A 14,853-nucleotide genomic window follows, 5' to 3' on the forward strand; every position below is an offset into this window, starting at 1 on the left:
TCCACTAACTGCAAATCTTCTTACTAAATTTTAAATGTAGCCAACATCACTTTAGTGCTTTTCTCTGTTCCTATCTTCTCTTCCTGGTATTTTCCATTCTTCATAGCTCTTTCCATTTCTCTGTTGTTCCCCAGTGGTTCCTTGCACTGTGCTCATTTCCCCAAGGCTTTACAATGTATCTTTGCAGACAATTACAATGGAAGCACATTCCTTCCTCTCCTTGCATACCTCCCTTCCATGAAGGGATCTTTTCCTTAGAAAAGAAAACATTTTCATCTCTCATTTTCTTTTTCATGCCATTCTTTGTCTAGAACCAAGATCAATCGCTACTTAGCACATTCCTTATAGTATTTTCCTATGTATTTTACTTTCACTGCTCCCCCAGAATTTGGAACAGAATTGAGCTACCATGTGGCTTTTCTCAGTGAGTTAATGTAATTATTTTTGTATCTTTGTTTCTGAAGAAGATGTTAATTTTCCTTGTACCTCTCCCTAGAATAGCCTTGGGATCTTAAAACATGAACAGAATGAGTCAATCTGAGCTATACTGACATATTTTTCCCTTTATGATCGTAAGGCTGAATATGGAATAATCCTGAAATTAAGGTCAGCACCGGGTAGTTGTTTCTACTGACTGTCATATTGCTAGATAAAGATAAATAGCTTTTATTTTGCTTTTTTACTGTTTTTCAGGGCAATGTTACCTTTTCCTGCTCAGAACCAGAAATTGTGCCCATCACATTTGTCAACTCCAGGAGCAGTTATTTGCTGCTGCCTGGCATCCCCCAAATTGATGGTCTGTCAGTGAGTTTCCAGTTTCGGACATGGAATGAAGATGGTCTGCTTCTGTCCACAGAACTGTCTGAAGGCTCAGGGACCCTGCTGCTCATCCTGGATGGTGGGAGTCTGAGGCTCCTTATTAAGAAAGTAGCAAGACATGGAACTGAAATCATCACAGGTATAGCCTCTGCTGAATTCCACTGTAATCACCATTCCATTCTCTTCCCCTCTCTTTCTCTTCCCCATCCCCTGTCTGCCTTATTGTCTTCTCTTCATCCTCTTCTCTCCCTTTTTACATCCTGCTTCACTCTGCCCTTCTCTTTTTCTTTCCTTTATTTGTAATGGTTTCTTTTTCAACTATGTAAGCCAAGGTTGAGTTTCTCTCTAAAACATATGAAATGTACGCAAGGATGAAGATTGGCCAGGTATGAAATTATACTATAAATGTGAATGTGCTTGCCCTCCCTCAAATACATCAATTAGAAAAACAGTAGTCCTTATATTTGAATTAACCAAGGGTACTTCAACACTTCTCTTAATTGTTTGCCTGTAGGATAATCTGAAATGAAAGAGTTTGATTTTGCATTCAGGAGTAGTTATCACACTTTATGCCATCTGTAGAGTGGCCGGCCTGGTCCTGCATAAAGATCTTTCATCCTGGAAAGATGGTCACCCAGGAAAGGACTGCATTTCAAACTTTATAAACTTAGAAATAAAGGGTTACAGAAATGTCTGCAGAATCACAAATTCCAAAATGACAGAGATGAGAATTCATTTAGAATTTGTCTGGTTTCTATTTCATAATTCTAAAATATTATAGGGGATTTGTTTTTTACAATTCCAATGTTCTATTTCATATTAATAGATAAGCTTTAACAATTGCACTTTTAAATATATTTTAAAGGTACTAAGTATAAACTGTTATGTTTGATTTCAGGATAGGAAGAAATATTTCTAAATGGTCCTAAGTTTGCTGGGGTTTGAGAGACAGTCTTCTCTCTCTCTCTCTCTCTCTCTCTCTCTCTCTCTCTCTCTCTCTCTCTCTCTCTGTGTGTGTGTGTGTGTGTGTGTGTGTGTGTGTGTGTATGAGTATATGCATAGTGCATGGTGTCTATACTTCATTTGAGCGAATATGTTCACACTGAAGCCGAAGCAGATATTTAGTTAGAGTTAGAGATAGTTGTTAGATATATACAACATGGGTGCTAAGAACCAAATTTGGGTCCTTTGGAAAAAAAAACAAGTGCTTTAAACACTATATGTTCTCTGGATTTTCCAAGATGGATTTCTTTTTTTTTTCTTTTTTCGGAGCTGGAGACCGAACCCAGGGCCTTGCACTTGCTAGGCAAGCGCTCTACCACTGAGCTAAATCCACAACCCAAGATGGATTTCTTAAACATGGAAAAACATTCCATTTTTCATCTGTCTCCACTGGCTCTATTATATGGTAAGAACTGAATGAGGTTGGGCCAGGTTTGTAAGGTGGTGCTGAGGTATATGGTTCAGTAAACAAACCCTGTGAGAAATCTGAAGATAAATAATTCCAGTCAAATCCAGAGATCTCAGCACTTGTTCTCTTAGGAATACCTACCATTACTCTATTTCTTTTTCTTCTCTTCTATCCCATCCTCTTTCCTTCCCCCCATCCTACATTCTTGTATCCTTTTTCTCTCTCCTCTATCTTTTCTTCCTCTCCCCTTTCATCCATTCTTCCCTCCAAATTCATTCCTTTTTACTCCTCTTTCCTTCATTCTCTATTGCTCTCTTCCTTTCCCTCTTCTTTCTTCCTTCTTCCTCCTTTTCTCTTCTCCCTCTCCCTCTCCCTCTGCCCTCCCTGTCTCTCCCTCTCTTTCCTTCTCTCTCCCTCTCTCTCCCACTACCTCCCTCCCTCCTGCTCGTTCTCGCTCTGTGGTTATAGGGATGAATGGACATGCTAGTTTAACATTCTGTCATTTTAATCCTTATATGTAAGATTGCAAGTTTATGACCATTCTGTGTTCATGTGATGGAATGCAAGCATGTGTGTAATACAGTACATTTGTAGAGGTCATAAGACTATTATGTTCCAGTCCATGCTTCTGCCTTTTTAGAGAAAGGATGTTCTTGTTGATTATTGTGTGTGCAAAGCTATCTTAGCCCTATAAATCTAGGAATTTTCTTATTCCCTCCAGCAATTTTGTTATTAGAGTGCCAGAGTTATTGACAGTTCTGCCACCTCTGATATACGAGTCCTAAGGGGATCTGAAATCAGGACCCCATAAATGTATAGCACTTTGACATCTGTACAGAAACATATTCTAAAATTCTCTTAAAATGAATAAGAAAACCCTCAAATGTATGCAAGTTTGTACCATCTCTAAAAGACCCTGATAATAGCTATTCTCTTTGTACGTGAGATGCTCTACACAGAGATGGGGTCAGCTCCTTCAAGTCATGGTATCATCACTGTTAGAGTATTCTCCATGTGAGGTAGAGGGTGAGACTTAGGCTACATAGATAAGGGAAGGAAGAGAAAACTGTGCTGAAAAGGGGAGTACTGCATTTTGTACCTGCTCAGGGGAGCTATCTGGGTATGGTGAACTGTGACATTTAAATAACATGGTTTCCCAATACACACCATTCAAATACTCAAAGCATTCTAGTGTGATTTAATGTAGGTAAAATATTTTGGATTTTGGAGAACTGTGCTGGATGTCAGGTTTCCTCTATTATCAAGAGGTAATAGAACCTAAAAGAGGTAATATTTCATATTTTTCAAGCCCAATATTATCTGTGATAACTAGAATGTGAAAAATTGCAAATTTACTGACACGTTTTCATAGCAGGGATGCTTGTATGTCTTTATCCTTTGGTCATCTAAAGAGAATTAGGATAAAAGTGTTCAATTTTAAATTTTTTTCTGATAATCTTCTGTTAGGTAGCTTTGCCTTGTTATGAGAAAATGCCTAAGATAAAAAAACTTGAAGGAAGGATATTCTCTTTGGCTTATGCCTTCCAAAATTTTATTCTGCAGTCACCACATAATAAATGCTTGGAGTTGACCTCAAAGATCATTCCAAAAGATATGAATTTTAAAAAAAGGACAGAAGCTAGTAGTGATTTTTAAAACATTTATATTATAGCGATTATATATTATAGAATATGTCAAAACCTAAGAAGGAATTGTACTCAGTAGAAGTATTAATTAAATCCTAGCCACTGTTGCTAAGAGATGGGGACATGGCTGGGTAAAATGATGAAATTATTCACCTTAAGACCAGTGGCCAGATAGTTATAGTCTACAGCCTCACAATCAACATTAGCAGTGGATTCCCTAATATTGCCCCATTCATATGAACCATTCTAACTTGCATACATCTGCACATAAAGTAAACAGGAAGGATCTTGGAACACCATCCTCGCCATCAAATAAATTATAGTTATGGTTCAGTGTTTAGCTAAAATCATATTGATGAGAAAATTCCATTAGTGAGAGTACATAAACACAGGAAAAAGTGCCTTGACTTTCACAGCAAGTTGTCTGATTGAGCATGGAATTCAAGATTCAGTAAAGAGAACTTTGTGGAGATATCCCAGGTTATGAGAACTTTAAAAATGCAGATACTGGACATTCAAGATATCTCATTTCAAATCTGTGTCTGTAGTAAGACACTCTGACAAAAAGCAATGGATTGGGAGGATGAGGTTTATTTCTTCTTGTAAGTCATACCATATCTTAAAGGGAAGTAAAGGCAAAAAAATCAAGTAAGACCAAGAAGAAGAAACCTTAGAAAGATGTTGCTTACTGGTTCATTCTCAAGATCATGCTAGCATCATCCGTCCAGAGAATGGAAGCCTACAAAGTAAAGTGGATCCAGATGTGTCAATCAACAAATTATTTCTAGCAGACATATAAGCCAACCTGATCACGACAAGCTCTGAACTGAGACTTCCTTCTTAGATTTTTCTGGACTATGTCAAGTTATAGCTAAAGCTACCTAGGGCATATAAGGAATCAAGCCCAAGATGAAATACTTACCAGAGTAGTGGTATGTTTTTAGATTTCTCAGGTTTGATAAATGGAAATGCAATTTTTCATTCATTTCTGTTTCTTTATGTTCCCTCCAGCATGAATCTGATGAAGATAATTATTTCATTACCAATAAAGCAGAATTATCTTGTGGCAACATATGCTGTCACTTTCCTTCCAGTCTCTGAAATTCCCCTTAGGATGGTTATTTATAGTTATGTTTGCTTCTTTCTACTTTTAGCTTTAAAAGCCTGAAGTTGCCCAGTTGTCCAGATGGAGGCTCAATGAAAGTTATATTCTCTAGCAGATCCTAAGTATTGATGAAGGGGACGTATAGAGGCCTAAGTTACAGGGGAAACACATGAAAGACACAGGGTATGAGAAAGAAGGAAGGGTTTCTGTTCTCTGTTTAGAAAGAAGAGAATTTCTATGAGATCTTGGGATACTGGGAGAGCAAATGTCAGAATAGAATGGATAGTAGGAAGCAGAACTTCTCATGAAAGAAGTGCATCTTGTGGGATATTAGTGGTGTCGGCCTTAAACATAATTTTAGCTTGCAGCAGTTAGAACTGAACATATATGTCTGCACCAAGAAAAATATCACTGTCACATTCAATGGTCAGACACTAATGATGACAACATCAGACGGCTACCAACTCATATACTGAAGAAAGACCTCCAGATCCATGGTCCCTTGAAACATAAACCAGATTTGCACAACTAGGGAAGCTTGAGTCAGTCATTTGTAGACAAGGCAGTGAGATGATTTGATGCTGACATTTGTCAAGAGAGTTTCAGTTGCTTGGATGCTCCATCTGTCAAAGAGCATCTGGAGAGGGCAGGACATGGACTGCCAATGCCAAGGGAAACAAAGAAACATCACTCATACTATGACCTCCGGACACTTTTCATTCGACTGGGGACAGGAAGCTTGCACTGATATATTGTTAATTAAGACCACAAGACCATAAATAATATGAAGGAAAGGAATGGGTCAGACAGTGGATGCTACAGAAACTTAAAAGAAATTGTTGAGGAACAATGTATTCAACAGGAAATATTTTATTTGGTTTGTTTACTTGTATGTTTCTTCTTTGATTATTTATCTGTAATGACATGCTCCATTATAATATTTTTATACATTCATCTAGGTACTTTTATCATAATTAGTCCATTTTCCTCTTTTGTTCCTCACAAACCTATTGATCCTGAGCCTTTTCCCAAATGACACTACCCCCATGTCACCTTTTTAAATGAACCAATAAGTTTAATAAGGATTGCTCAGAGAAATGTATATAAGGGATTATTACAGGAATATCAGTGAAGATACCACTAAAAGTTATTTCCTCTCATCCTCTGGCACTGTTAACTGCCTAGAAGCCCTTTCTAGCTCCATGATAGAATGTTGATGTGCACAGTCTTGCACAGGTCTTGCACTCATTGACACGGTTATTTTACTATCCAACTCTCCACAGCCATGATTATTTTTACATTTTTAATGTATTAAAGGTAATTGATTTATTAGCTTTAATATACTCAGTTATTTGAGTGACTACAGAGTAAAGTCAAGAAAAACCTGCCACCATTTATGAAGTTTATAATAGGATTCATGCACAACAAATGGGCTTGGAATGTGAGGGATGGATTTCGACAATAGAGGAACCAGAAAGAGAAAGTATAGATATGGTAGAGAAAACATGTGTGCTACCAGTCTGTTCAGTGGTTTTCATGGAAAACTAAATTTACTACTGTACCTCCATAGGGATCTCATGCAGGTATGGGTGATGGGAAATAATACACAGATTGTAACTTGCCTCAAAAAGGAATGGGTTTGTATGGCATGCAAGAGGTTTCTTTCTGTGGCTCCATAATATACTTTAGGGAAATGAGGACTGAAATCATTACACAATTTGTCCTTGGCCGTGTTTGATGTCATAAACCTGTAATCCCAGAACTGAGAGGCAGAAGAAGATCATGAGTTTGAGCATCGCCTGGGCAAACCTTATCTAAAGCAACAAGGGCTGGGATAGTTATAAATGGTGCTGGATTGTACATTAAAAGGCCCATCTTTGGTCCCCAGCCCTGCACAATAAAAAATAAATATATAAATAAATAGTTCAATCACAAAGCCTGCCTTTCTTTCTTCATAGCGTCATAAGGACTAGAGGCATGGTCTATCCAGTAGTATAAGGACCACCTTTAAAAGGTCAGTGTAGAAGTGTGTATCAGTAATCTTGGGCTGGGAAGCAAAGAGGGATTGATCCCTGGAGATCTATGGCCAGCCAGCACAGCCACCTTAGTAAGATTAAGTCCACTAATGGACCTTATCTCAAAATATCAAGGGGAAGAGCTGGCTGGAAATTTGGAATTTTAGCAACTAAGAGCTAATATCTGGGATATATGTGACACACACAAGCCACATGCCCAGTAATCATTGATACTCATGGAGACTCATGCCCTGCTGGCTCTGTTCTAGGAACTAGAATCATGTCACACTATCATTTCTAGACCAGCAAGACTTGGCTCATTTGATCTCCTTTAATTGTCTTATTACCGTAGGTAGAACTTCAAGTACTACACTGAACAAATATATATTGTGTTGATAGTCTTTCTTTGCTCCAGAATTTAATGGAATTGCTTTAAGTTTCTCTCTGCGTTTAGTTTAATGTTGGCTATTGGATTGCTGTATACTGTCGTTATTATGTTTAGGCATGTTCCTTGTATCCATGCTCCTTCTCAGATTTTTAACAAGAAGTTGTGTTGAATTTTCTCACAGGCATTGTCAGTATATAATGCAATGATGGAATGGCCAACAAATGACTGGCACATCTTGAGACCTATCCCATGGGAAAGAATGAATCCTTCACACTATTAATGATAGTCTGTTATGCTTGCAGACATAACTTTGAAGAGTAACTTTCCTCTGAGAAGCTCTACTGAGCATCTGATGCAAACAGATGTAGAAACCAACAGCCAAACATTAAATAGAATTTGGGAATCTTGTGAAAGAGCTGGGGGAAGGATAAAGGACCCAAACGTGATAGGGACTCCACAGGACAATCAACAGAGTGAATTAACCTTACACTTGGATTCTCTCAGAGACTGAACAAACAACCAAAGAGCATACATGAGCTGGACCTAAGTCCCTGCACGTATGTAGCAGATGTACAGCTTGGTCTTCATGCAAGTCCCCCAACAAGTAGAGCATGGGCTGTTGATGACACTGTTGTCTGGCCTGTGTATCTTATGCCTCTATCTGGAATTTCGTGTCTGACTTCAGTGGGAGAGAATGTGTGCAGTCCTGAAATAACTTGAGAGGCCAGGGTGAATTGATTCCAAGGGGGCCTTCCCATTCCAAAGAAGAAGGCAAGGGGAGATGGGGGAGGCACTCTGTGAGTGGGATACTGGGAAAAGAGGGGGACAGAATTTTGATGTGAAGTGAATAAATAAATTAATGGAAAAATAGAGAAAATCACTACTCTAGATGCTCTATAATTTAGGGGCAAAAGGGAGTGTTGTATCCCAATAATCCTTAATCATGATGGTCATGACAAACACTCACAGGCACAAAAGACTGTATTCAAGTTTAAAAGGAATAGAGAGCTTTGGAAATGAAGACACACAAGACCTTATAAAACAGTCTGTATTTAGACTTTTGTTTGATGAGAAATGGACAATTATCTAAAGTTGTTATATATATATATATATATATATATATATATATATATATATATATATATATATATGTGTGTGTGTGTGTGTGTGTGTGTGTGTGTGTGTATGTGTGTGTATTGTGTTTGTATGTGTATGTATATATGTGTGTGTATGTGGTGTGTGTGTGTGTGTGTGTGTGTGTGTGTGTATGTGTGTGTGTGTATTAGCCAAGGTTCTCTGGAGGAGTATAAGCAAGAGAATGTATGTTGTAAAAGACATTTATTAAATTTGCTTCCCAAGTATTACCCAGGTAGTACAATGAGGTTTAAAAAGAATATGAAAGGCTAAGAATAAAATACCTGCTCAGTCCATAAGGATGTTGTATCAGCAGTTCCAGTCTTGTGATAAAGGCCTAGAAGATTACTGGATGATTGCTGCTCTTTAGTCTTCGTTAGAAGGCTAAATGAACTTCACTCCGTTTAAAGAAAAGGAGGGTACTAGCAGCAGAGGTAGGAGTAACTCTGTAGGCAAGTTCATCAGCAGATGGCTTATATGAACAGGCAAAACAATACCACTTTATTCTGAATCCTCTCTGACATTGAAAAATTCACGTCTCAGTGAGTCCTTCTGGGAAACACCCTATAAGACCCATAGGTATAAAAAAATAAAAAAAACTGTGACAATCATAGTTGAAAATTAAAATCTGTTAATAGATTGAGGGATCCAGTAATACCTGTCTTCTCATAGTTCTTCTATGCATCTTCCCTTCCTCTTCACTTTGGAAGTGTTCCATTTGTAATGAAGGTTACCAAAGGAAGATGTGTCCTGGCTTGGTACTGCACTTTACTATATTAGGAGAATGATTCCCAATTTCAATGTTATTCTTTGGAGAATCCTATAATTTAAGAAACATTAGGAGTCTCCCTAATGTATGAATAATTAATTTTACTTCATCCTTGACTTTTGATCTCTTGTTTACATGGTGAAGAAATTGAACCTAGGGCTTTTAAATACTGAGCAAAATGTATTGAACTGTATCTCCATCCCCAGATTTGTCTCTTAAAACATAGAATCCTTTGTCTTAATTCCTGTGAAAATTAGAGGTAGGTGAAGTAGGAAAGGCAAAAGTGTTCTGATTCTAAGATCATCCACTGTCCTTTGAATCAGGCAATTAATACTGAGATACTGTGCATTTAAAGACAGTGATCAGAATCCTGATTCTTGTAAAAAATGTTATACTTTGGGGTATAACTTTAAAATTGGAGCACTTTGCTACCATTCTGGTAAAAACTGAGGATACTTTCAGTTTAAATTTCTAAATTGTGTGCTGAGTTCCCTAAAGTAACCCATGAGGGTTTCAACAGTAAGATGTTCAGACCTCAGCAGTAGTATTTTTCTATCCCCTTTGAAAGATTTTAGCTGACACCAAGCTGTTTATTGAAGGAAGGTTGAGAGTGAGCAACCTGACAGAGATTGTTCTCCCTAATGTGTGAATAATTGACTTTATTTTAGTCTTGTCTTTTGTCTCTTGTTTGAATAGAAAAGTAATTGAACCTAGGACCTTTAAATGCTAAGCAAAATGTATTGAACTGTATCTCCATTCCCAGATTTGTCTCTTAAATCGTGTTTTTAACAGACATTTATTTCTTTATGTTTGTTTATGACTATATACATACACATATGTTATATACAATCATGAGGAGGTCAGAGAACAACTTGGGGGTTGAATTCTCTTCAGTTTGGGTGTTCTGAGGATTGAACTTAGATCCTTAGGTTTATTGCAAGTAGCCTATGCTTGCTGAGTGATCTTGCTAGCCATAATATTGGTTTTTAAACAATCAGATCTTGGAAAGTGTCTAAAATTTTTATTTTGAGTCCAGGTACAGAATGAAGTAGAAAATAAGAACTGGGTGAAAAGAAAATTGTTTTAGAGGAAGGACTTCTACCTCACCCATTGGGACTTCCCCTGACACTAGGTTGATGTTTGTTTTCCTTTCACAGCTTCTTTCTTGCTATGAACTCTACAATGAAGACATCCTCTATCTGGTTCTGTAGCACAGTTCCTGATAACCATAGAGATTCCCAACATCTGAAATGATGCAGACTTCTGGTTTAATTAATGTTGTGTGAGGCCAAAACCTATAATTCCAAAATTCTCCCTGGTGAAGCTTGTTTTATTGAAATTGCTATTCTATCAATATTCTACAGAGTGTAGGATTTCCCAGGGCTCAGAAAGTGGAAGCAGTGGACTATGTAGGAAATAGTTATGTCAAAAAGGGGAATCAGAACACTTATTGCCCAAACTACATAACCTGAACTCAAACTCACATCCACATAAAGTGAATAAACTAAGTCCACAAAATTATGTCTAACTTTGTTCCCCAATAAACACAGTATACAAAATGCCAAATTATAAATCATACTTAAAAAACAAATAAAAAAGTTAAAGACTGGAGAGTTGGATTCTATTGGGGATGTTTGCATAAGCATAGGAATTCAACTTCAGATTCCCAGGACCCACATAAATTCTGGGTGCAATGGTACCTGCCTGCAATTTCAACTCAGAGAAGTAGAGATGAGAGGATCCCTGGAGTGCAATGACCATGCAGCTGGTTAAACCTATCATAATGCAGGGTCAGTGAGAGGCTTTGTTTCAAAAATATAAAAAATTGGAGAGTGTTTGTAGAAGACATCTGATTTAAACCTATGGTCTTCACATACATACAAACACATTCACACACACACACACACACACACACACACACATATTCACAGCACCCACATCACCACAAACCACAACTATGACAACAACAACAGCCAAAGATTTGGATAATGATATTGGAAAGATCAGGGCCCATAATTTAAATGTGAACTGATAACGGAAGGTTCTGACTCCTATAATTATACCTTAGCCATCTCCTCTCATATTCAGCATTTTTAATGAGACTAGAGAGCCTGTGTTTAGAGTGAACCCTCAAGGTCTTTCTGTATTGACACCCAACGGTGTCCTATGCCTAATCACTTGGCTCCTAGGTAGTAACCAGAACCTGGATGTGACTCATATTACTCTATCCAGGCTGTTTCATAGCTTTCCATCAAATACAACTTCATGTGTTATGGAGATTTGTATGCAAATGAAAGCAAAACCGACCTGCAGTTGGCTTGCAACTGAGATGTTTTTATATCACATTTTCATACCTAAGTATCACCTAACCTCTTTTCAACAATTCCCCTAGACAAGAACCGAATCCTAGCTTGTTTAGAGCCACAGCCTATGAGAAAATATAGGGCCACCAAGTACAGAATTGTCTTGGTCTCTTCTCTAGGGGAAGCAGATGTTGAGTGGGTAATTGCCATTAGGAATTCTCTTAGCAGATGTGGCACAGCTGCCCTGGTGACAACATAGCTGTGCTCCAGTTTGGTGCTTGGTACAAGACTGCCTTCTGCAGATTTACTATATAGAGGTTCAGATCTGCTTGCTCTGCTATAGCAGTTGAGAGCCAGGCAGGTTTCTTTCTGCCTACTTTCCACAGGATTTTTCAGTGAAGTCTCCAGGGACTTCTGCCAAGTCTTATTGACTGTTCCTCTAGTAATGGCATTGGTTCACCCTAGCTCTGCTTTTTTCTTGCAGATATTTTGCCTATTACCCTGCCATACTGTCCCTTGGGGTAATCTCCATCAGTTGATAAAGTTGAGAGGGACTGACTCTAAGCTCACTCATACATGCTCTGAGAATACGAACCTCTGACCTCATTATTCCCAAGTTGAAGACCACTTACTGTTCTCTGTACTTAGCAATGATTTCAGTGATTTGTATATCTGGTATATTTGTGTGTGTGTGTGTGTGTGTGTGTGTGTGTGTGTGTGTGTGTGTAAGTGCGCACTGTATAGAGGACAACCTTTAGAAATTAGTCTTTACTTTTCTACCTTGTCATGAGAAGAGGTCTGAGACTTTGTGGGTAAGCAGGATTGACTGGTCTTCAAGATTTTTCAGACTCTCCTCTTCATACCTCCCATCCCTCACAGCCATACCAAGATTATAAATGCTTGTGCCACTGTCTTTGACTTTTAGGTGAGTTCTGGAAATTGTCAGGTATGAACTTCATGGAGTTCTGCCACCTGAATCATCTCAGCTCCATCTAAATCATGAGCTTTACTTTGTGTCATTGTTGCTACTTCTATGTTTGTAAATGTCACTATTGCCTCTCAGAGATTTTGATGTAATTTATTTGAGTTAAATAATCTGTAGAACCCTGTTTTTTCGTTCCATATGTGCAAACTACCACACACCCAGTCAGCTAAATATATTAAAATTTCTTCAGTTGGTATTCAATTAGTATGTGTCTTGACTGCAGATTTTTTGAATAACAATGTCAGCTGGCTTCATCCACTACAGTAATCTGACATGAATGTAGAAGCAAACAAGTCTAGAGAATGAGGCAATGTGGGATATGGGGAAAGCTCTAGAAAATTGACGAGGATATTTTTAAAATATGTTATATTCTTAAATGACATTGTCTTTGTGTAGATGTGATGATTGATGCTGTTATCTTGATGTGATCTAGATTCACCCAGGAGCAAGACTCCAGGAATTCCCAAACGGGATTTCAGAAATTAATATTAGACTGAGAGTATCTGTGGGGTACTTCCTTGAGTATGGACATTGGTGTAGACAGATCCATCTTTGTAAATGTAGTCAGGACCTTTCTGTAGGCTGAAGATCTGGTGCTAGCTATATACAGCAGAGAAAGGAAGCCGAGTAGCAGCATGTGTTATCTTTCTCTATTTCTTAATTGTAGATGTTACCTAAGCAGCTGCTTTTAGATCCTGATGCTCCGATGTTCCTGCCACTATGCCACCACTATATCCTTGAATGGTGGGATGACATAGTCATTGTATCCTTTGAGTTAATTTTGTTAGGGTATGTTTTGACAGCAACAGGAAAAGAAAATAAGAAAATAGTTCTATACAATTAAATAATTTTTTTCAGAATTGTTGAAGCTCAGTGGTATATAGTTTGCACAGAATATACAAGCGTTCTTTTGATCTTTCAGCCATTGAGCCATCAAAAATTTGCAAAAGCTTTCACTTGAATAAAAACTTTAGTAAATCCTGGGACTAAAATGACCTATGTCATCTCTTTCTGAGGATACAATTACTGGTATAGATTTGAAAGGTTTTAACAGTCCTTCTTCCCAGCATTTTTCTCTGTAGCCACCTTTCCTCATACTAACTAATATATAGTATCCCTTTCTTGGCTAAGACATCCCAACTATTTGGGGAGTCTCATTTGTTTCTAAAATACAACTATCAGACATGGTTTAATAAAAGATACTTTAGTATAAGGCAGAGAAGAAAGATGACTCTCATGAAACAGAATGTCCTGTTTCTCTTGCAGGAAGCAGCTTGAATGATGGCCTCTGGCATTCTGTCAGCATCAATGCCAGGAGAAATCGTGTTACTCTCACACTGGATAATAATGCTGCTTCCCCAGCTCTGGACACCTCTCAGCTACAGATTTATTCTGGAAATAGTTACTACTTTGGAGGTAAATTTGGTAGCCTTTGAGATTTCAAGTACAGGGTCAGGGAAATTATTCTGCCATGTTCTTTGTCAAACATGCTTTGTCAATCAGACACTTCATACAGCTATTGCATGCACACATGCACATTTATTCAAGCACCAAACATTGAGAAACCAAAATCTCAGGCTAGTTGCAAATATTTATCTAAGCTATTACTGAGAGTAAAAGTCCCTGAGGCTATTTGAGCTGGGTTTTATAACTCATCAAAATTCTTGATTCCTGTACTCATGCCAAGCTCTTCATCCTCATACTGGAAAAAACAAAGTCAACTAAAAACTTAAAGAAAAGATGCTAAGAGGTAACAACAAGAGGAAAGACTCACTCCAATTGCTGTGTTACTTTGGAAGCCTTTTTTTTCCCCATGTTTTGGAGCTCATGTGGACCAATGGAGGATGACAGAGCAAAATAGATTGGTGCTAGGGCCTCCAGGGGGTGGGGGAAGAGCTCTTGCCATTTCTGAGTGGCTGATATTTTTGCAAATCCCTCCAGCAATACACACACACACACACACACACACACACACACACACACACACACACACACACTAAATAAACTAACAAACAATCTGGGGTGGACAGTGATTCAGTGGTCTTTTGCCATTGTAATAAATGCTTCTGTTTTGAGTATTTTAATGGTATCTTTTAAAAAAACAACAACAAATGAGACGATATCTAATTCTATAGCCAGCAGTCTGTCTTACAGAAGTCACTTCTAAAGCACACTTAGGTCCATAGGCTTTTTGACCTTAAACTCTTAAGATACAGTCCCTGAACTCCTTTTCTAGAACATGGAAAACAAGCTAACATTCAGAATTACTGGGAAATGA

General features: G+C 38.0%; 1 protein-coding gene across 2 annotated transcripts in view; it reads left to right on the forward strand.

The window, feature by feature from the left end:
• Cntnap5c (contactin associated protein-like 5C) overlaps positions 1-14,853 on the forward strand; it is a gene marked incomplete at its 5' end in the record, with an annotated part of 856,281 nt that overhangs the window by 345,842 nt on the left and 495,586 nt on the right. For both annotated transcript variants that reach the window (NM_001415869.2, NM_001047866.3), the window contains 2 exon segments: positions 694-958; positions 13,842-13,991. In NM_001415869.2, coding sequence (NP_001402798.1) covers positions 694-958; positions 13,842-13,991 — 415 coding nt within the window.

The sequence above is a fragment of the Rattus norvegicus genome, chromosome 13, assembly GCF_021556685.1.
Source record: "Rattus norvegicus strain SHRSP/BbbUtx chromosome 13, alternate assembly SHRSP_T2T, whole genome shotgun sequence".
NCBI lineage: Eukaryota > Metazoa > Chordata > Mammalia > Rodentia > Muridae > Rattus > Rattus norvegicus.